Source organism: Physcomitrium patens, chromosome 11 (assembly GCF_059467195.1).
Source record: "Physcomitrium patens ecotype Gransden chromosome 11, ASM5946719v1, whole genome shotgun sequence".
In the NCBI taxonomy this organism is placed as follows: domain Eukaryota; kingdom Viridiplantae; phylum Streptophyta; class Bryopsida; order Funariales; family Funariaceae; genus Physcomitrium; species Physcomitrium patens.
The window spans coordinates 10,065,330-10,084,940 of NC_143420.1; the positions used below are offsets into that span (position 1 = coordinate 10,065,330).

At 47.0% G+C, this 19,611-nt stretch overlaps 4 protein-coding genes across 14 annotated transcripts; 2 read left to right on the plus strand and 2 right to left on the minus strand.

Moving 5' to 3' along the window:
• Window positions 1-3,004: 3,004 nt before the first annotated feature.
• Window positions 3,005-8,127, minus strand: LOC112288972 (uncharacterized). 4 transcript variants are annotated; one of them, XM_090254281.1, is made up of 11 exons: window positions 7,879-8,127; window positions 7,364-7,466; window positions 7,109-7,186; window positions 6,815-6,963; window positions 5,809-5,945; window positions 5,309-5,411; window positions 4,611-4,729; window positions 4,346-4,410; window positions 3,917-4,142; window positions 3,612-3,693; window positions 3,005-3,336 (listed from the first exon to the last, which is right to left on the minus strand). In XM_090254281.1, the coding sequence occupies exons 1-11, from the start codon at window positions 7,949-7,951 to the stop codon at window positions 3,197-3,199; spliced, it is 1,275 nt and encodes a 424-aa protein (XP_090110407.1). In that variant the 5' UTR covers window positions 7,952-8,127; the 3' UTR covers window positions 3,005-3,196. The 4 variants fall into 4 exon arrangements, with proteins under 4 accessions (XP_090110407.1, XP_024389548.1, XP_024389550.1 ...); XM_024533780.3 differs by having other exon boundaries at window positions 3,477-3,693; XM_024533782.3 differs by having other exon boundaries at window positions 7,109-7,189.
• Window positions 8,128-8,470: 343 nt separating this feature from the next.
• LOC112288955 (WD repeat-containing protein GTS1) lies at window positions 8,471-12,212 on the plus strand. Its single transcript, XM_024533739.3, has 8 exons — window positions 8,471-8,776; window positions 9,524-9,731; window positions 9,841-9,933; window positions 10,293-10,367; window positions 10,600-10,710; window positions 10,890-10,981; window positions 11,221-11,305; window positions 11,459-12,212. Exons 1-8 carry the CDS (start codon window positions 8,673-8,675, stop codon window positions 11,843-11,845), a joined length of 1,155 nt encoding a protein of 384 aa, XP_024389507.1. The 5' UTR covers window positions 8,471-8,672; the 3' UTR covers window positions 11,846-12,212.
• A 530-nt stretch (window positions 12,213-12,742) lies between these two features.
• LOC112289090 (uncharacterized) lies at window positions 12,743-16,232 on the plus strand. 8 transcript variants are annotated; one of them, XR_016505507.1, is made up of 6 exons: window positions 12,743-13,753; window positions 14,081-14,435; window positions 14,558-14,740; window positions 14,929-15,187; window positions 15,455-15,601; window positions 15,977-16,232. XR_016505507.1 is itself a non-coding variant. In XM_073537153.2 (6 exons), exons 1-6 carry the CDS (start codon window positions 13,557-13,559, stop codon window positions 16,154-16,156), a joined length of 1,155 nt encoding a protein of 384 aa, XP_073393254.1. In that variant the 5' UTR covers window positions 12,743-13,556; the 3' UTR covers window positions 16,157-16,232. The 8 variants fall into 8 exon arrangements, 5 of the variants coding, with proteins under 5 accessions (XP_073393254.1, XP_073393258.1, XP_073393256.1 ...); XR_016505506.1 differs by having other exon boundaries at window positions 14,939-15,187; XM_073537153.2 differs by having other exon boundaries at window positions 14,929-15,021.
• Window positions 16,233-16,562: 330 nt separating this feature from the next.
• On the minus strand, window positions 16,563-19,297 carry LOC112288842 (clathrin light chain 2). Its single transcript, XM_024533481.3, has 4 exons — window positions 19,235-19,297; window positions 17,780-18,241; window positions 17,508-17,661; window positions 16,563-17,306 (listed from the first exon to the last, which is right to left on the minus strand). The coding sequence occupies exons 2-4, from the start codon at window positions 18,211-18,213 to the stop codon at window positions 16,860-16,862; spliced, it is 1,035 nt and encodes a 344-aa protein (XP_024389249.1). The 5' UTR covers window positions 18,214-18,241; window positions 19,235-19,297; the 3' UTR covers window positions 16,563-16,859.
• Between the last annotated feature and the right edge of the window lie 314 nt (window positions 19,298-19,611).

Sequence of the window (19,611 nt, forward strand, 5' to 3'; positions counted from 1 at the left end):
CCTTGTACCCCCTACCAGTGTCCTCTTGTGGTGGTGCATGACGAGGGAGTAACGGAATCCCCGTTTTCCGTTCAGACGGTGGTACTTTCGTCGACGAAAGCCGTCGGTTGGACTCAACGGATCACGACGACGTTGTGGTGGAGTCAAATGGACATTGGGTCCAGCCTGGCACCGCCCAGTCGAGGCGTCTTGTGGATGGGGTTCAAGTAATTTGGATGAAATGGTAGTGAACGAATGTGCTTTCGTTCTCCCGGTCTGCGAAGCGTTTTGCATGAATAGACAATTTGCTTATGTCAGCAGTCAAGTCGACGTGTCTCATTTCCCACGTGTACATCTCCCGCGCTAATCCTCGGAGCTGGCAACGGTTGTGGGAGGAGAGGTTTGGTGGGTCCGAGCCGTAGCTTCGGGAAGGGCTTTAAGGGATTGCATTACACTTGGTTTATATTGACATACGAGATTGAACATATTTTTTGGAGTGCTTCAAATTAAAATTCAAGGATAGTAGATAATAATAGTAAAATTATAGAACTTAATTGATTTTACTTGTTATATAAATTCTGAAAATATGTTGAAAAATATGAACGAATGGAACCAGAAAACAATGAAATAGATCAAGTCATGAGGTGAATATATATATATATATATATATTTATTTATTTGACAACATCATTTTTTTGATGTTAAAATGAATCTTATTTATATGAATATAAGGATCATAAGATTCCTCATAGGAAAAAATTAAAATAAGAGTGCTAGTCTCATATTTCAGAGGTTAAAATTATGCAAATGGTCAATAAATTTGAGATGTTAAATGTTAGTGCTTTAAAACCATATTCGAACCTTTTAAGATATGATGAGAATGATTTTTATTTATTTATTTATTATTATTTTTATCTTCATTGAATGATTTATTTGAGGGGTAAAGTTTTTTTTTTTTTTTTTTTTTTTTTTTTTTTTATAAACACTGATAACACTTTAAATGTTTTTCAAATTGTATAAACATTATGTGATCATTATATTTCATTATTACTATAACTATTAATATCATAATCAACTTCGAGATTTTAATGGTTATAGTACACCATTAAAAATAATCCCTATATATAGCTTAGTGTGAGCATGTATGTCGACCTCTCTTAGTGTTTGAATTTCAACTTAATGATTTTATTTCCATTACAATATTTTATCATGTGAATACGTATATTATCTTTATACTGATAATATAAAGATAACATGGATATGTAAATAAAAATATTTTAAAAGTGAGATATTATGAACAAAAATCTTATTCATGATATAATATGTACAATTTAGAGTAATATACAAGCTATTATATCAAATATAAAAATAATACATCAATTCAAAATTAATGTACTATATTTTGAATTATATATTGCATGCATGATGACAGATCCAAAGCTAAGCAGACATTTTACAAACCACATAACATGGTACCAATACACTAACGTTTTAAAATGTAAAAAAATGAAGTTTAATACTTACATTCCATAGTTGTGATGGAATGCCTTTCCCAGGATTCCTTCAATATTCAAAATCATGTATCAAAAATGCACTTCAAAGTTGACAAGTACAAGATCAGTGGTCTTTTGTTGATGACTAAACTTACATGTAAAACATATTTAAAAAAAAAAAAAAAAAAAAAACAAAACAAAACAAAAACAAAAAAAATGGCGTACTTAGGAAAAACACACAATGTAAGAAAAATATCAAAACAGAACATCATTGATCGATTGAACTATTACCAAAATTAATTCCATCAATTTCCATAACTGGGTTCCATCTGGATATTGTTGGTTTATTTTGCATCATGTGTTACATACATTCACGTAAACATCACCATTGCATTATTTGACCTTCAACTAACAAAGAATGATAGTTTAATACGGAGTGGTAAGCCATTTAAAACCCGGCTGTAAAAATCCTACCTTTGCTTGATCGAAGCTAGCATTAAGAAAACGACTCTCTGATATCCACACAATGAAACTTTTAACATCAAACTTAAACCAGTACAAAGATGGAACTTCGGCAAGTTGTGCCTTTGACTCTGGCAAGCACGTCGATTTCTGCTGGAAATGGGATCCCCGGAGTCTGACCTTCCGACTGGTGGCAACTACTGTTGCATCAAAATATGCGACCTGAGAATAAGCGTGGAACAGGAAAAAGGGACTAGAAGTCTTTCCAAGGTGATGGTTCAAAAGCAGATGCACAGCAAAAGAGAGAGAGTGAGAGAGATAGTGTGTGAGGGGAGGAAGCTTCACTCGAATTCTTAGTTTTCGAAAAAGATCAACTGTACTACTTGAATTCGCTGTTTCGAAAAGGAGCTACTACTGTGTATCTCCCCCAGTCATGCAGAATCCATGCCCAGGTAAATGGCACGAGGTTATATCCCGTCCAACTGTGTCGCTACCAGAAGGCCTAAGTTGGCAAAGGATGGTTGAATTTGGATTTCATACACTGTTTTCAAGGACCACTGTTCACTTCCCAGTTTGATGGGAGGTGAAAAGGAGGCACAAACATTGGAATACGTGCTAATGGAAGTGGGCTCGTCATTGTTCATGGCATGGGGAGGGGTCTGCAGGGGTTGGACAGGTCTCACTCTTGGAGATTTGCCTGCTGACAGTTGTTGGCATGCTTTGAGGGTCAGTCTGTGAGTGCCCGCTTCAGGGTTTGGGTTACATGAGTTCCGACAAATTTTGGAAGGAAATGCTGCGTATGACTGGTGAACCAGTTTTAGGTTAATGAACTGAAAGTGGGTGAAATTAAACCGAGGGATTCAAAGGCAACATGGACAGAGACATGAAGCGAAAGCACAAGAACCAATTTTGTGAAACGTCATTTGTTTTTTTGGATGAGTGTATTGCGAACAGGAAATGAGGTTAGGTGAAGAAAAAGAAATGAACATTGAACTGAGAATCCAACGAATCGTGATACATGCTGGGCTCACAACTACTTGTGGAGACAACATATTCAATTACCGCCAGTATTATAGAGGTATACGAATTGAAATCCATTTCCATTTCAGAGATGACCTTGCCGCATTAAGTTCCACGCCATGGCTCTCTCCATTGGTGCAATGAACACAGACCATCAGTAAAACCTAACACCTCGAGTTGCTCTACTCTTGAATACACCCACATCTACATTGGACCTCATCAGCTGACAGAACAACAGCCCACTACACAGAAGCAGTTCTGAGCTGAAATGTACCATCTTTTATGGTCTTTTGATGCCAAAGCTTCAATCCAGGAAACTCTTGTTTATCACGATTTAGCCAAGTTCTTGTGTCCAACTGTAATCTTGTTCTCGCTGCCAATCCTAGGCCAAGAAAAAACCTAACTTTAAGAAAACTTATGCTTTGTTACAAATTAAATGATTGTGTTGGATCCTACCAATTTCCTACTCAATTTGGCAAGTAAACAATTACGGCTGCAGATAATAACAAGATAGGGTCTAACCCCATTTAACAATCGCTGATCCCCATGTAAGACCTGCCCCAAATCCTGCAGTGGCCACAACATCGCCAGCCTTCACCTTGCCACTTCTAACAGCTTCATCTAGAGCTAATGGTATGGAGGCTGCACTGGTATTACCATAATTAGCAAGGTTCGAAATCACTTTCTCTGAAGGTATGTGTAACCTGTCAGAAACTGAATCAAGAATCCTCTGGTTGGCCTGCAAAGCAAAAAAAATAAAAAAATAAAAAAATGAATGAAGATACATGTGAATCAAGATGTTAAAACTCCCTCGCGATAATAACCAAGGCAGTTGATTTACGTTGAAGTATTCCAAGAAATTAGGACATCTCAGACTAACTTTGATAGAGGGAGTCTTCTGCTGATTACGGGTTGGGCTCAACATAGTTGACTATGAGCAGCTGCCTTAGGGAGCCACCTACCTGATGGAGCAGCAGCCAGTCTACATCATTTCCCGTAATCCCGGCCTCTTGTAATGCTCCTTCCACAACCTGAGGAACAGCTCGGACTGCGAACTTAAACACTTCCTTCCCATTCATTTGAAGACATTCATATGATGCCTTTCCTGGTTGCAGGAATGCTGCTCCATTTGTCTCAGCTCCACTAGATGAGGATTCAGCTACACTATCTACCGTCACATGCAAATGTCTGCAGTAACCACGTTAATATTCAGTGTTAAACAAAATGTGAAGGAAAAGTTGATGAAAACGAAATGGTCAACCAGAAATGCTATGGAAAGTCGAATCTATCAGAAATAACATGGGAGCAGAACAATGACAAGAACCTTCGTTACTTTTCAGCACACCACTAATAAATAACTAGAAGGGTGTAGTAAGAGGGAAAAAACCCACTTATGCCCATTCCCATCGCTGCGTAAATCAAACCCAAGCAAGCTGTCTTGGTCGTCAGTTGCTGCCTGTTCAAGAAACCCAATAAATCGTTAGAGCGCAGATTTTACATATCCATGACATTTGCTGATGCAGCGAAAGTTGGAAAATATAGAATATCACTTAGTTGATTGGGATGATCTTGAGCTTCTCTAAGTTAAATTAGTTAAATTAGGCCGTCAAACCGAAAGCGATTCTTGCGATTCAAAGTCTGCAAGTACAGTCAGACCTGTAGCAGGAGCGCTCCAGAAGCATCACCAAATAGGATACACGTTCCTCTATCCGTCCAATCCACGTATCTTGAAAGAGCATCAGAACCAACCACAAGAACATTTTCGTAACCACCTCCTGCACACACCTTCAAATTTAGCTTTAGGAGACAACTTTCGATTGGTTTACCAAGTTGAAAGAACTCAATTCGATTGCTTAGGAAGACAAAAATATAACAACGATGTTTGTGTCTAGCTTGATTCTGAAGTACAGCGTACTCTAGAAAAAAAAAAAAAAGCATTCCCAAAATTGATTTAGGTTGAGATATTGTTCTTAATAAAAGACATAAGTTTGAATGTATCAACTGCATGAGAGGATACTGGATGTGCTCAGAAAGAGTAGCAGTAAGTAAAGAATGGCTATTAGGTACACAGATTGTGGAGGAACAGAAAACTATTCAGCAAACATCTAGAACACCACTAAAATGGCCATGGAAGTACAATAACATGCACTGATATTTAAGCTAATCCTTGCTATGAACAGTACCAAATACATTACTCAGTAGGCACAATCATTGGATGCGAACCATTGGATGCGAACTACGATATGCCGAAGGCTCTCTTCAACATATGAAAAAAGACTCAAACATCAATCATATGAATCGTTCTTAGCACATGAAACACGAAACGGATAGCTCAAATCGTCATGCAGAAATACCCCTAATGAAGCGAGTGGCCGTCACAAGACCGAGAACGAATCCGCTGCATGCAGCCGTTAAATCAAAAGCCAAGGCATTATGGCATCCAAGCAGCTTCTGCACCTGAGAACAATGGCATTGAAGACTATATGTACATGAATAACACGTTCTGGGTACTTTCAGAATCAGATAAGCAATGCCACCAGATCGCACTAACTGGATTGAAAAGCATCTTGACAAGATGCTCCAAAAAATGAGCCAACACTCATGTACAATTCGCAGACTTCCAAGTTAAGATGCAGTATTAGCAAGGTCTAGCAGACAATGATTGATCTGGAGGCAACGAGATGTATATCACAGTAATCGTGTGTGAGGGATCGCTAACAGAAAGCAACATGAACAATCTACATCTCCGTGTTAGAACCTAATAGTGCAAAAGAGGCTCCCTCGTCATAGTTATAGAAAAAATACACACTCTGTTATGTGATCACACACGTGCAATTACTTCAATACGGCATACCTGTGGAGCACTACCAAATAGATCGTCTGGAGTAGATGTACACAGCAACAACAAATCAACATCCTCTGGTTTCACGTTAGCCATTTCGAGGGCCTTCCTTGAAGCTTCCACGGATAATGATGTGACGGACTCCTCCTCTGCACATTATTAAAGAGCCAAATTAGCATACTTTTCAAAAGTAGAAGGAAACCAAGATGCAAACTCATAACGTATTTGCTTGGGTATGGGTACTTGAACACTGTCCCTAAAAAACACGCCTCTTATAGACCACTGGTTAAAACATTATTTGACGGACATTTCGAGCAGGGATAAATTCTCATTGCAACCCTTCGAACCAGCCCGTATAAAATATATGTCAAGAGGGATTCCGAAACGAAGTTATCCTTGAACTTGATAATTGATCGACTTTCCCATCTTCTTTACTTCTGTGGATTTTCAGAGACTCTTCAGAACGGCTAAGGGAGCATATGCTATGCTCACAAGCCCATGCACTACCTCAACGGACAGTTCTTACCCCGGACGTGTAACTTGATGCTATGAGGATAGTACAGAACCTACTTCGAAGTGCTACCCTCGCAAACTCTTGGCGCACGACGCATATTCTGCATAGAAGTAAGAATGCGCTCCTGTGCTTACAGAAAAGCGACCAGATAATTGGTTTGCCGTAAAGGCACTACACCAATTTCCAATCAGGTACCTTGCATTAATCTGAGGGTTTCGGTACGCTAGTGTGGTACGAGGAAAGTCAACTAGTTGGATAATTTGTCGATCCAGTATATCAAAAACAGAGTGGGCTTGTGATGTCCTTCTGACAAGCATCAATAATTCAGTTTCAGTGTGACACTCACCAAACACCATGGTTAGGTAACAGACAAGGGGTTTTTATGATCATGAATCCCACGCTGCTTTAAATCGTAAATAAATGTGATAACCTGGGTATAATATCGTAGAGGAGTGCAAAGAAAAATGGAGTCACAGCAAAGTATTTATAAGAAAGATGTCTCGCCTCCGAGTACGCGACGATTGCGAATTCCTGTTCGCACGGAAATCCATTCATCCGAGGTGTCCACAAATTTTGAGAGGTCTTCATTTGTGATGAGATGCTTTGGGACAGCTGACCCTGATCCCACCAATCTTGAACCCCTTCCTACACGCCTGTGGCCAGAAAGGGACACCTAAATCAGACATACCGCAAACTAAAAAACTTAGTTGCCCAAATACTTCCCTCACAAAGATAGGCTCGTGCCATTAATTTCATGCATCTCTGCAACCCGCGAAATCAGACCAGAAAAGCACCAACCTTCGTTGCTCGGCCAGAACATGAGAAGAGGGCTCCCCTTCATTCTGCTTCAATTCAGAGGATGTAGGCGAGACGTCCCTGCTGATTGGTCAGTCAGTCCCCACTCAGGAACGCTTCAGATGCTGACAACAAGACTTGCCATCATACCCAAACCATGCTCTCATACGGCACATTGGTAAAATAACCACACCCTAGGTTTAACTGCAACAAGCGGATAAAGTACCAAAGAACTTGAATGAGAAGTTTCTCTCTCACCTGTTCTCAGCTGACATAACCGCTCGGCACCCCACAACGTTCGATAGAGAGGTGCGCCATTGCGTGTACCTTAAGGATACCCTCTCATGAGCACTTACACCACCTAATACAAAACAACCATGGCGATTTACAGAATCTCAGCTGACACTATCCATCAACAATAGCACCGGCATCTAAGAATGCCAAACGCCTATGCAGAGTCCCAAACAGTCGGTCACCTTCAGCTGAACCAAGCGATATACTGTAGTCAACGCCCTGTAATCCACTCACACAACCAAAATCTACCAACTCCACGCATTTCTTCCACTCGTTTCATGACCCAGAGACTCGTAAAACCCTAAACACAATGATGAAACCATCGCCACTAGGAATCACGAGAAACCCTAACCAAATCACTGCTCATCCCCCGCAATCCACTTCAATAGAAATCCCCCGACCTTACCAACGCTGTAACAAGCATCCCACCGCCCGTTGCCCTCCCGGCATCAGAACTTACTGAAGCCACCACACCCTACCTCGCAAAGACGGCACGGTCGATGCAGTCCACGACGCTGAGGAGTGCAGAGCCGGAGCAGTGGCGCACGCCATACCCACAGTTGGCGAGCTCAGGCTGCACTCAATCAGCGAAAAAATCTGCGGAAACAATTGGAGCTCCAAACCCGAAAACAGTTTTCCAGATTGTGAAATGTAGATACAATATGAGGGGAAGGGAGGCGGAGCAGAGGAGGAGGGAGACAGACAATGTGAAGAATGAAAGCGATGAAGAAAAACAAAAAACAGGAGTGAGCCAGCAATGGCTAGCAATGGTGATACAACCGAGGCTTGTGCTCCCAAAGCCCCCACTCCAGTGCTTGATTCCGACGGGGGGGGGGGGGGGGGAACCCGAACCCAGATGAATGGTAATAAAAGTGCCTTCGTTGGTGCTCTTCCCCCCTTGCGTCGATCTGCCCGTGTGAACGTGTCTCCCGCCCCGGATATTTCTCGTTCGGATTTGGACGGATTCCGTCGGACGAACGGCCACGAAAACTGCTCTCTGCGTCCTCGTTCTGTCCTAGATCAAGTGTTTATTCATTAATCCAAAGATATATACCCTGCATCTCGTATCCTATCCCGGTATCAATACCAGAGATTGAAATGCTTGCCGCTGCATTCTTTAGCTTCATTGTTGCGAAATCGGCGATGAATCAACCTCCGAGGGGCAGTTATTTCACGATCCATTGCTGGACTCTGCAAGTCACTCGGTGGATTAAGTAGCTGATTGCAGGAATTGCGACTCCTAGATTTGTTCCGGAAGGAGAATTAAGCAAAAATGGGAATGCCAGGAAGTCTTGGTAAATGCAAATTGAGTACCAGCATTCAAGCCAGCTTTGGTGTTCCGGACGATCCTGACTATGTTTTCGACATTTCAGCCAAGTGAGTTTGAGTGATTTGAACTTCTACATTTTAGGTGTCTGTGCTTAGATTGCTTTTTTATTTTGAGATGTGTTTTTCTTTTTCAGACAGTTGTGATCGTATGGTGTTCTGTGTCGAGGAAGTTTAGTCACAGGCTTAGATTTTTAGGGTTGATGATTAGCAAGTGGTAGCACTCTCAAGCATTTCGATTCGGCTGTTTCGTTGCAATGTTATGCTCTGAGTACATGGCCTGTGTAGTTATCATGTGCACGTGCTTCTTTTGTCAATCGGCCTTAAGCCCTAAACCCCGAGGATAAGAGCATTGATCAATTCTTGAATGTGTCGATCGTGGTCCTTCCGTATAGACGGAGGTTTCAGTCGAAGTGCTGGTAATTCTATGCAGTGATTGTTCTATTTGGTCTATTGGAGTATGTATTTGTAACGAAGGTCACTCTATCAAGGATAATGTTAACCGAAGGACGGGATTTTTAAAATCAATCCCTTTGTCTTCTAAACTACACGATGAGTTGCGATATTGATGTACGAATTATAGTTTTAACTTTTGGTTTGGGTATTGAACACGGCGCTACTACGATCAATCGATAAAGTTTTCTGTCTATTAATTCTGATTCTTTCATCTGACATTCCTCATCTATTAAGGAAAATGTTCTGTTTGTTTGAACTCTGTCTACGATTATTAGGTGTCAGTCCTCCTAGCTATGAATGGGCTGTAATTATCCCACTTGTGTTCTCTCCTTTGATCTCCAGTATGGACAACTCCATAATGGCGGTATCGCTTTCAACAAATGCGATCAAATTGTATGCGCCGGCCACGGGGCAATATCTGGGAGATTGCCTTGGACACACCAAAACAATTTCGGACATTTCTTATGTAGATGCAGGTTCACCCCATATCTTATGTTCGTCCTCAGCTGATGGCACCGTGAGGGCATGGGATGTTCGATTGAGGCAGGAGGTAGCTCGTTGCATACTCTTCTTGCACTTACATTTAACCGCAATGAGTCTTATTGCAAGCACTCTTTCCTTGAGACAGAAATGAAGCTCGTTGAGGTGTGTCGACGCAGGTGGCAACTTTACGAACAGCGAATCAGGAATTCTGGAGTTTTGATATTGGAGGTTCTACTCAAAACCTGGTTGCTGCTGGTGCCAATGCTGCGGTAGTTCTTTTGACCTCTATCCTTTGGGATTTGCGCTTTGAATGAATGCGTTGGAGTTGGACATGAAATTGAGATTGATGTTACTATCAGTTAATGCCTCGGGCACTTCAATTTTATTCACATGGACACGGTGTTGTCAGGATGACTTCGAATGCTACTCCAGGTTTGTTCCTGTTGGCGAAAACGAAATTTGAGCAGCTAACGGTTTAGAATGAATACCGATTCTCACACCTCTAAGTATCATAAGCTTCTTGCCTTAAGCTGAATATAAGGCACTGCTCTACGAAGAGACCAGCTGTAAGACACGGATTGAGTGGTTCTTTTATTCAGTTAAATCGTGCACACCACTGATATTGCAGATGATATGTTGGGACCGGAGGACAAATCGTCAAGTAGCCATGTTGAATGAATGCCATACAGAGGCCGTTACGCAGGTTATCTAAGCTTCTCAGTAGAAATTGTTGGATTAACAGTGTTTGTGTTTTGAGCATCTTTCATGGGAACCTCATGCGAAACGTTTGAGCTAAGTGCTAGCCCAGGTGGAATCGGAATGATCGGAAAACTTGTGCAGCTTAGATTTGTCTATTTTATCGTGTAGAGAATTTACAAATATTCCGGCTCCTTGAATCCATGGCCTTACTTAGAGGTTTTCATTTGTCTGTGTAGGTTCGCTTCCATCCTAATAAGAAAGAAAAGCTGGTGTCCGCCTCAGTGGATGGATTGATGTGCGTTTTCGATACGAAAGGCGACATCAATGACGACGAAGGGATGGATTCCGTGAGAATTTCCACCTATTCCCTCATCGTCGTACAATGGCGATTTGAGTGGTGAATAAGTGTTTTAGCGTCATAATTTAATATGCATGAACTGTTTGGAACCCCTGGGTGATCCTTTTGCTTGCACGACTACGACGGTCATCTAGCCACTGAAGAGGTTTAATTATCATGATTTTTCAGGTAATGAGTGTCGGAACTTCTGTGGCAAAGATAGGCTTCTATGGAAAGAACTGCGAACGCTTATGGTGCCAGACACATATCGAAACATTGAGGTGGGCTTCCTTCTTGGGACTTATGTGCTACTTCTTGGGGCTTCAGTGCTTCCACTGCAAATGTGAGAATGATAAAATTTGACGTGAACACCTATCTCGGCTCTGCAATATAGCGCATTGGTATTGTTCAAATTCTAGATCTTGTAACTTTCTAAGTTTCAGCGGCAAGTCCTGACATGTGATAATGTTCGTGTTCAGAATTGAAACCTAATGGTGTTAGTTTCATCATTTTGAGGCAGTTCTTGGAACTTGGAGGAGGCTATTATGGAAGCGGACTTCAGTGAAATGCGAGCTCATGCCTCATGCAACTGGAGTTTCTCTCCTGTAAGCATGCCCGTTTTGCTTATGCATGACTTACATCATTTGTATTATCATGTATATGAGTCCTATACCACCAAAGATTTTTGATTTTCTTCCCCTAAGAGAATGTTTGTGAAACGTCAATTTCTGAGCTAGTCCTTCACTGTGATTATGTAGGTGGAGTATTTGATACGCTGTTGCTACGTAGCAGCTTTTGATACAATCTGGCTGTTAGCTGGAACTCAAGAAGGTACTATAGGATATTTTCCTCTTCACATTCCAACTCCGAATACTGGCACAAGTGTGCCCGCGGTTGGGCCAGCCAGCGCCGTCTTGACAGGTGGTCATAATGGCGTGGTTCGATCTGTGTGGTCTCCTCCCGATAGTGCAAGAGAATCTGGCGCCACTTTGGAAGGCCTGTTCTGCTGGACTGGTGGTGAGGATGGTCGTTTATGTAGCTGGACCGAAGATAACTATGCGCATGAGAGGAGCACGGCTTGGGTATCCAGTGGGTTGGTTGCGAAGAAGGCTGCTCGTCCGAAGCGAAGGCATACTCCTTACTAATAAATTCTTGATGTAACATACCATATTAGGGTGGATTTTGCTACCTACAATTTCACTACAGTGAGATTTTCACCGAAGCTATTGTAGGAACGGGCCTTGGAATGCATACCGCATCAACTTGAGCGTGCAAGAAATTTGCCATTGTTTGTCCTGTATTCACGTATGTAGTACATGAGCCAGAGTGTGCTCACAAGACAAGCCAGCGATGATGAGAGTGATGACACGATTTAGGATAGGTGAAGTTGGCGTTACACCGTTCGCTACACTGACCAGTTCACAGCAGTGTCTGATCAATATTATATCAAATCGGAACGAGTTCCCAGCATGATCTTCATGCCACTATCGCTACTCATCCTCATAAATATCATTCACTGTGCTTGTGTTCAAGAACAAAGCCAAATAAATTCAAGCCACTAACATGAGAATGTGAACCAGTGTTCGGGAGTACACTTCTAAACGATCGCCTACCCCCAAACTCTTTGCAATAAACACTAACCTCCACAACAATCTCGATGATAACTCCTGGTGCACACATGCTAATAACTTCAACCCCATAAAAAATATACCGCACCCTGATCAGGATTAATCCCTACCCGCAAGTTCGGGTGTAGCGACAACTAGCTAGTGGACACAGTTCATCTGCAATACTGGGTTAGGATAATAAATCTCAACCAATCTGAAACTCGAGGTGACCGGCAAATCCAAATATGCCTTCCCCAGGGGCAAACCATATCAGCAACCAAACTCGTTGCAACCATTTCGAAACCAATCGAGCAGACGATCCGCCTCCAATAGCTTCAAAAAGCACTCATCACAATGCAATCCGCAGAGAATTTCAACACCTCACTCCATTCTAGTCGCCAACATAAACAAACCAGAAAGCAATCCACATGGACCGAACGTGCACCTCACATCCGCGCCCCAACTGCAAAGACGCACTGGTGATCCACCCTCACTCGCATGACCCCACGCGGACAAAACCACTGCTGCGCATCTCATTGGCTCACGACCTCCAAATCTTTCTGCCCTGTCACGTTCCTCACTAGCAGCAAAGCTAAGCCTTCAGGGCTCCTCAATTCGAGTTTAGCTCAAGCCTGGACATGCTGTGCAATGCAATGGCGCGGGCTCCTTGTTGGTTTGCAGCATTCTAGTCTTTCCGTGTGGCTTCGAAGCACTCTGGATGGATGCAGGTAGCTCCTTGCCTGAGCAGCACCTTCAATTCCGCGTCTAGTTTGCACGCTGCGTGGCAGCACATGTTCCTGTGGCGAGTCCTATTTCGGACAAACCGTAACTGCTTGTGGCGGTCGGTTGTGTTCGGGATTTGGGTTGCGATACTTGGTGTTCCCCGCGCAACATGGGTCTTCTGCGGATATGACCACGCTGCCGGCGATTGCACGAAGCGCTGCCTTGTTCCGATTTTAGGTTTCTGTAGGCTCGCTCTGTGATTGGAGCGGATTCCTGTTGCAGCTGAAAGTGCTGTCGCCTCCTGAAGCGCTTTGGATTTCGGAAACCGCAACGACTGGGCGCAAACACGCGAGTGCGAGAGCCACACGGGCTGTTGCGGCGGTTTCTTCCAGCGATGAGAATCGGACTGGCGGGCCAATTTTGCACCGCCTGGAGGGAAATGCCGTCTGGGCGCTGTTCGAGGAGCGCGCTGCTGTGAAGCTTTCCGGACTCGTTGCGTGTTCGAGGTCGGGAGCGTACCCCTGTCATGGCAATTTCGGCACTCTCCCCTCACACGCTCGGCCGTTGTGCCCCGGGTGCTGGGGCACCGCAATGCAGCGCCAGGAGGGAGCCGCGCAATGCATGCAGCAGTCCATGGGCGGAGTTCGAACGCAAGGATACTTTTCAATTTGTAGGAGCTCGAAATTGCAACGACAGACAGTGGAGGGCGGCAAGCCGAGATTGGTAAGCTCCGGAGCCCTCTGATTCTCTCACCACGGGCAATTTGTTTCGTCCGCGTCAGTGCAGACCATGGGAGGTTTGGTTCCGAGTAAACGTTCACAGAAAAGCCCTGTTGCTCGGGTAGCCTCAAATCATGGACCGTACACCGGCTTCCTGACAGGCTCTGCGGAAGCGCCTCTTGCAATCATTGCGCAGATGTTGCCATGTCGAAACTCGATCACCCAAGTGTTCATTTCGGTCTGTAAGTTTCAGCTCGGTCGCGGATGCCGCCCTGCACCGTACTGGCGCTCTCACGATTGTACGATGAGCATACTTTTCCGCTTTGTGCAGCAGGGTGAAGAACTGGAGACACGGGCAATGTCGGTGTTCCGGACAACAATTTCTGCCGGATGAAACCAAACCATCTATCTCGCGACGCCCTTCCGCGACCACCCCGCGGTCTCTCCTCTCTCCAGCCAAGACGTACTTGGAGGCCGAGCTGACCTCCGAGGACAAGTTCTGGGTGATCGCGGCCTCCACCCCCGAGGAGCTCCTGGCGGCTGCCACACTTCGAGCGCAGATATTCTATTCGTACCCCCAAGTGGACATGACATTGGCTGGCATCGAAGCCGTCGGGGCGCGCGTGGCAAACGACTTGATCATCGACGACCTGCTGAGAACGAGGCGGAAATCGGAATTCACCAGGGTACTTGTCTGCGCAACCATCCGAGTTCATGGACTGATGGTTGTCCGTGTGTTCGTCTGATTTTCTTTCCTGCTCGTGACGCAACCAAGGATCATGTGTGGATGGGTGCGAAATGGCTGCAGGAGAGCAAGTTCGAAGCGCTGGGCATGCGTGTGAAGTGTCTGTTAGCTGTGTGCCGGCAATCTAGCGTAGAATCGATAGGCGGGGGCGTTGCTACGTCGTGCCTCCTCGCTCCGCCGCCTGTACCTTCGATCGACAGCAGCTCCACGGGAGCACTGGTTGCAATCGGCACCCTTGACGTACAGGTAAGGCACATCCCCTCCCCTGGTCTTGTGAAGCTCCGTTCCCGAGCTGTGCGTGAGGCAATGTGCCCCGAATGGCCGCATTGCAGAGTCCATCACGAACTGACGTCGTTATGCATTCGCAAATAAGAGAGGTACGAGCAGAGGAAAGCGATGAACCGATGGCTGAGAGGGGGTGGGATGACTGGAAGGATGGAACAGGAACCAAGGCCACTGCAGATGTCAACCTTGTCACCTTCCAGCTCCATGCTGTGGCACATAGAGCCCAGCAACGGAAGAATCGGGTGGGTGTCAAAGCTAGCAATCTCATGGCTTGCAACACCAAGTTTGCTTCCAAAGCCAGAGTATACTCTGCGTCCTTTTCGGGCAGTCGTGATTCAGATAGAGAGCCTCCATGATTTGCAGTGTCCGCGGTTGACGCACCTCGTCGCTGCGCGATTGTTGTAGTCGGTAAGCTTGCATTAGGCAGTCGGGGATTGTGTGTTTTTGGTTCTTCGGAGGGTCGGATTTGCGAAGGCAGTGGGCGTTTGAGGGAGTGGCAGGCAATCTGCAGTGCAGCTTCCTCCGTCCGATGTGCACCGCCGGCACAAATCACCCAGCCGGACTTTCTGGTAATTGTGGTGAGGGGTATCAGTGCGAAGTACTCGGGTGGATTGTGGAGCTGAATAGGAACGGCTTGTTTTGACAGAGGATGCGCGGCTGTGGGTGTTGGCGCAGGTCCAGAAGGGCAGGAATAGCGGAACGGATTATTTCCCGGTGGAACATGAGGACACGTTCGACCAAGCGTACATTTTCAACCTTGGTGTCATTGCGGCGGCCAGAAGGATGGGGGTTGGAAAGGCTCTCATGGTGGCAGCTCTCAAGGTATGTATGGCAAATCCTCACTATCCACTTTCCGCGTGCAATGGATCGAGAACTCGGAGCCCGCCAGGGGCTTTGTGGTCCTGTGAGAATTCGCAACGGCCGACTGATGTGGACCGAATTCCGTGCCCATCACGCTCGAAGCGGGTGGCTGCACCAGGAAACACGAACCCAGGCTCTCTGGCCGCACGACTGCATCTGATTCGCAAAATGCGCAGTTGCGCGTCGGTCACTTGTTGCTAGCTGCTGCTCGTCGTTTTAATAAGAGAAAATGTCGTGCCGTGTTTCGACGCTGCGTTCGACCAAGTTCCTTTGCATGTTCGCTCATCATCAAGAACGTGTACACCAACCCTGGCTTGTCGTTTTGCCACGCTGCAGGTAGCCAAGCAAATGGAGCTTCAAGTGCTATTCGTGCATGTGGAGGAGGATAACAGCGGCGCCTTGGCGTTGTACAAGAGCCTAGGGTATGGAGTGGTGGAGGAGGAGGAGGAAGCTGTAGAGGTGCAAGGTCTGCTGAGCAGGCCCCGCCGAATGCTGTTGAGCTTTTGGCTGTTGTGACAGATCACTGGGTGGTGGACTACTATTCCACAACTCTCCACCCCCGGTAATAAAATGCTCACGCTGTTCGTCGCGACATTTGCATGCACAACAACTTTGCCCCGTCTCTGGTGCGTGCACCAACTCGCGCTCAAGGTTCAACACCGCAAAAAACGCCTCGTTCCTTAAGCCACCCTCCTAATCGTTGACATGATGACGCCTTCGGCATCGACTTCCTAAACTGACCGCAAGCACTGCCAGACCCCGACATGTCACTTATCGTTTTACCCACTGCTCACCACAAAACCATTTCATGTACCAGAAGCTCCGCCTCTTTCCGGCAGCACGAAAAAGGGTTCTGGACTGGACCACGACAATGCCAACCACCCAACCATGTTCACAACTCTCCACGATCTCAGGCTCCCGCTGATTCCAAAGTAGCAACCGCTACTCCCACGAACATCACGCTAACATCAACGAAAAAAATGAATATACAACAATGTGCGCACTTCCGCAAGCTTGCACCTGAAGCTCCCTTGACGAAGGGTGCATCACTTCCAGTCCATTCGCATAGTGTGCCAACTAGCAAAAACCTAAAACTAATCTCTCCAATGCTGCAGTACCCACCTACGTCATGCTTCAACTTCCACTACCTGCACAGCCCTACCCTTCGTCTCTACTCGAGCCTGCCGAATAACAGTCACACCAGACCACCTCAAAACCCTCACGCTGCGCCAACTAGCACCGGCTCTGTTTCCTGCTCAGGCGTCGCAGGAGCTTCCGGCACCTCCGCACCCTCCACCGCTGCTCCGGGGGCACCTGGAGCATTCTCCTTCCCTTTCCCTCCCTCCTTCCCCGCCTCACCCTTCGCCCCCTTCTCACCCTCCTTGGCCTCTGGCTTCGGCGCTGCTGGAGGAGGAGGAATCATGTGCGCGGGAGGGTTGTGCTTCAGCTTCAGAAGAACCTGCCTGAACCGCCCCAAGTCCGTGGGCTTGCCCGGCTTCGGCCCCGGAAGTGCCACGAATGTCGACTTCTTCTCCTTCTTCTCCTTCATCTGCCGGCTCTTGGGCTCCAGAGAAGCTGGCAGCTCCTTTGGCACCAGCTCCGTCACAGCCTTCCAGTACTGCTTGCCGGCTGTCTTGTGGAAGTGCTCCTGGTCGGCGTGGTACACCTGAGCAACCCACCACACGGGACGCGTCAGCCAAGCGCACACCACATCAACGGCTCCCCATCCACAACACCCTTGCCGCCGCGCCATTCCAGACAAGCCATCAACCCGTCCACCCCTCCCCACACAACTACACCTACTCCCACCTCCCCGACCTCCTGGCGTTCACCCAGTGCATGACGTTCCGACTACAAACTCACGTACCGTTTCCTTGTCGCGATTCTCCTTCATCCTCGCCTCCCGGTTCGCCTCACGCTTCGCCTTGTGCTTCGCCTTGTAGTCGTCAGCGTCGTCGATGATCTGCTGCAGCTTCTCCTTCTCCTCACGCTCCTTCTCTTGCAGTCGCTGCGCGTTCTCCCTGATGTCACATCAACCAATCCAAACCCAAACGGTGAGCATCCACCCACCCCCACTCCTCACAATTGACGCGTCCGCCCTCTACCATTCAAGAGCTCAGGGCTGCATGTGTAATTCACCTCTTCCACTGCCGAAGCACGGCGCCTTCCTCCTGCATCTCCTCGGGCGGGGGCAGCATTGGACCGCCGCCACCGTCTCCACCAAACAAATCCTCGTCTAGCTCCTTGTGGTAGCTTCCCTCATCCGTCGGATTCGACGCATACTCCGCACCTGCATACCCTGCCCCATACGTGCTGGGCATACCACCGCCCGACTCCTCGTTCTCGTATATTGGAGCCGGGTGACCGTACCCGTCCGAAGCGCCCTTGAACTCATCGAACCCTTCCCTGTTGTCATCCAGCCCGAACGGATCCGGCTTGTAATCGTCCGCTGCTCGGAACGAACTGTCGAATCGCGCAGACTCCAACCTCGAGCTGTCAAACCGCGCCGAATCGTCGAACCCGCTGTACCCACTCAGGTCATCGGCTCCGCCGGAGAACCCATCGTAAGCCATGCCTGCGCTATCTCCGCCTCGCAAAATCCTGCATGCACTCGCACCGTACTGCCATCAGCATGTGCCGGATCACACACTTCCAATAACCACCCAGCTCCACCTATCATCGGACGCGTGGATTCCGTCTCCTACGTGCTGCGGACCTACCACCCACCGTACTCGCGGCCACTCCCAGAACCACTTCACTTCAGCTACCAACCCCTACCAGCATTGCACTCCGCACAGTCCCCCAATGACCTTCTCAAATACCCAACGCAGACGTCAACAGCCCGCAAACGCCCTGCCCAGCACGACACTCCCTCCTTCATTCACCTGTCCTCCACCATCCTGAACAATTGCTTCACACGCCGACCACTGCTCGCCAGTTCGCGCGTGCATGCACGGTTCCTGCGCAGCCCGGTTCGGCTGCTAGGCACGCACGCCTTCTTTGAGCTACCCAACAGAAAAATCGCACCTCAATCCTACCCATCCGCAGCATGAAAATCAACCACTGGGAAAGTCTCTCCACTCCTGTGGTTGCCTTGGCATCTTCCAAGACCACGACTTCCAAGGCCCCCCTAACAACCTTCTGTGCAGCCAAGCCTCTGTAGCCGGAACCGCAGCACCAAAATGCAGCTAAGAATACCCTTGCTCTGCCGACACACTGCGGTGATGAACGCCTCACCACGGTTCTTGCGCCAAATAGCAACCCCGACATCCAAACACCACATGCTCAACCCCTACCAGTACCCCCCACCCCCACCCCCGTCCAACCCTAAGTGTGGAAAACGCACAACGCGAGCACCGGCGATCGCGCTGCACCCGAGACACCGCCACGGATGCAGATCTGCAGCAAAGGAATGCCTCCTGCCCACGGTGCCCGACCCCATCCCGCCCCTCAAGCCCAACTCCACCACCAAACCCTCCGAATCGTCGACGAAACATGCCTCTCCCACCACAGACATCAACACGACGAGCACAAACAACCAAACGAAACACAAACGAAACGCTGCAGATCCAGCAGGGAGGGAACAGAGCATACCAGCAAGACGAGGCACACGATGACGCGGACGAGGATCGAAGTGGGCAGAGGGGATCGAGCAAGAGCAACACAGTTAGTTGTGGCGAGGAGAGGGTCCAGGATGGATGGGCTGCTACTCTGCTCTGGACACGGAACGTCTCTCACTCTCACGGTGTTCAGCGCCACGCGGCTTCCCCCTTCCTTCCTTCCTTCCTTCCTGTCAATCAGTAGATTCTGCTTATTAATGGGTTTGGGACTTTTGGGTGGAGGTGGGGCCGGTAACCATACTGAAGCATTGTTTGACATGTCTGAAAAGGTCGTTGTCTGTTCCATTACTTCAGCAATAAGCACAGTTCGTCATCATTACGTGTTCTTGTAATATTAATATTTTCGGGTGA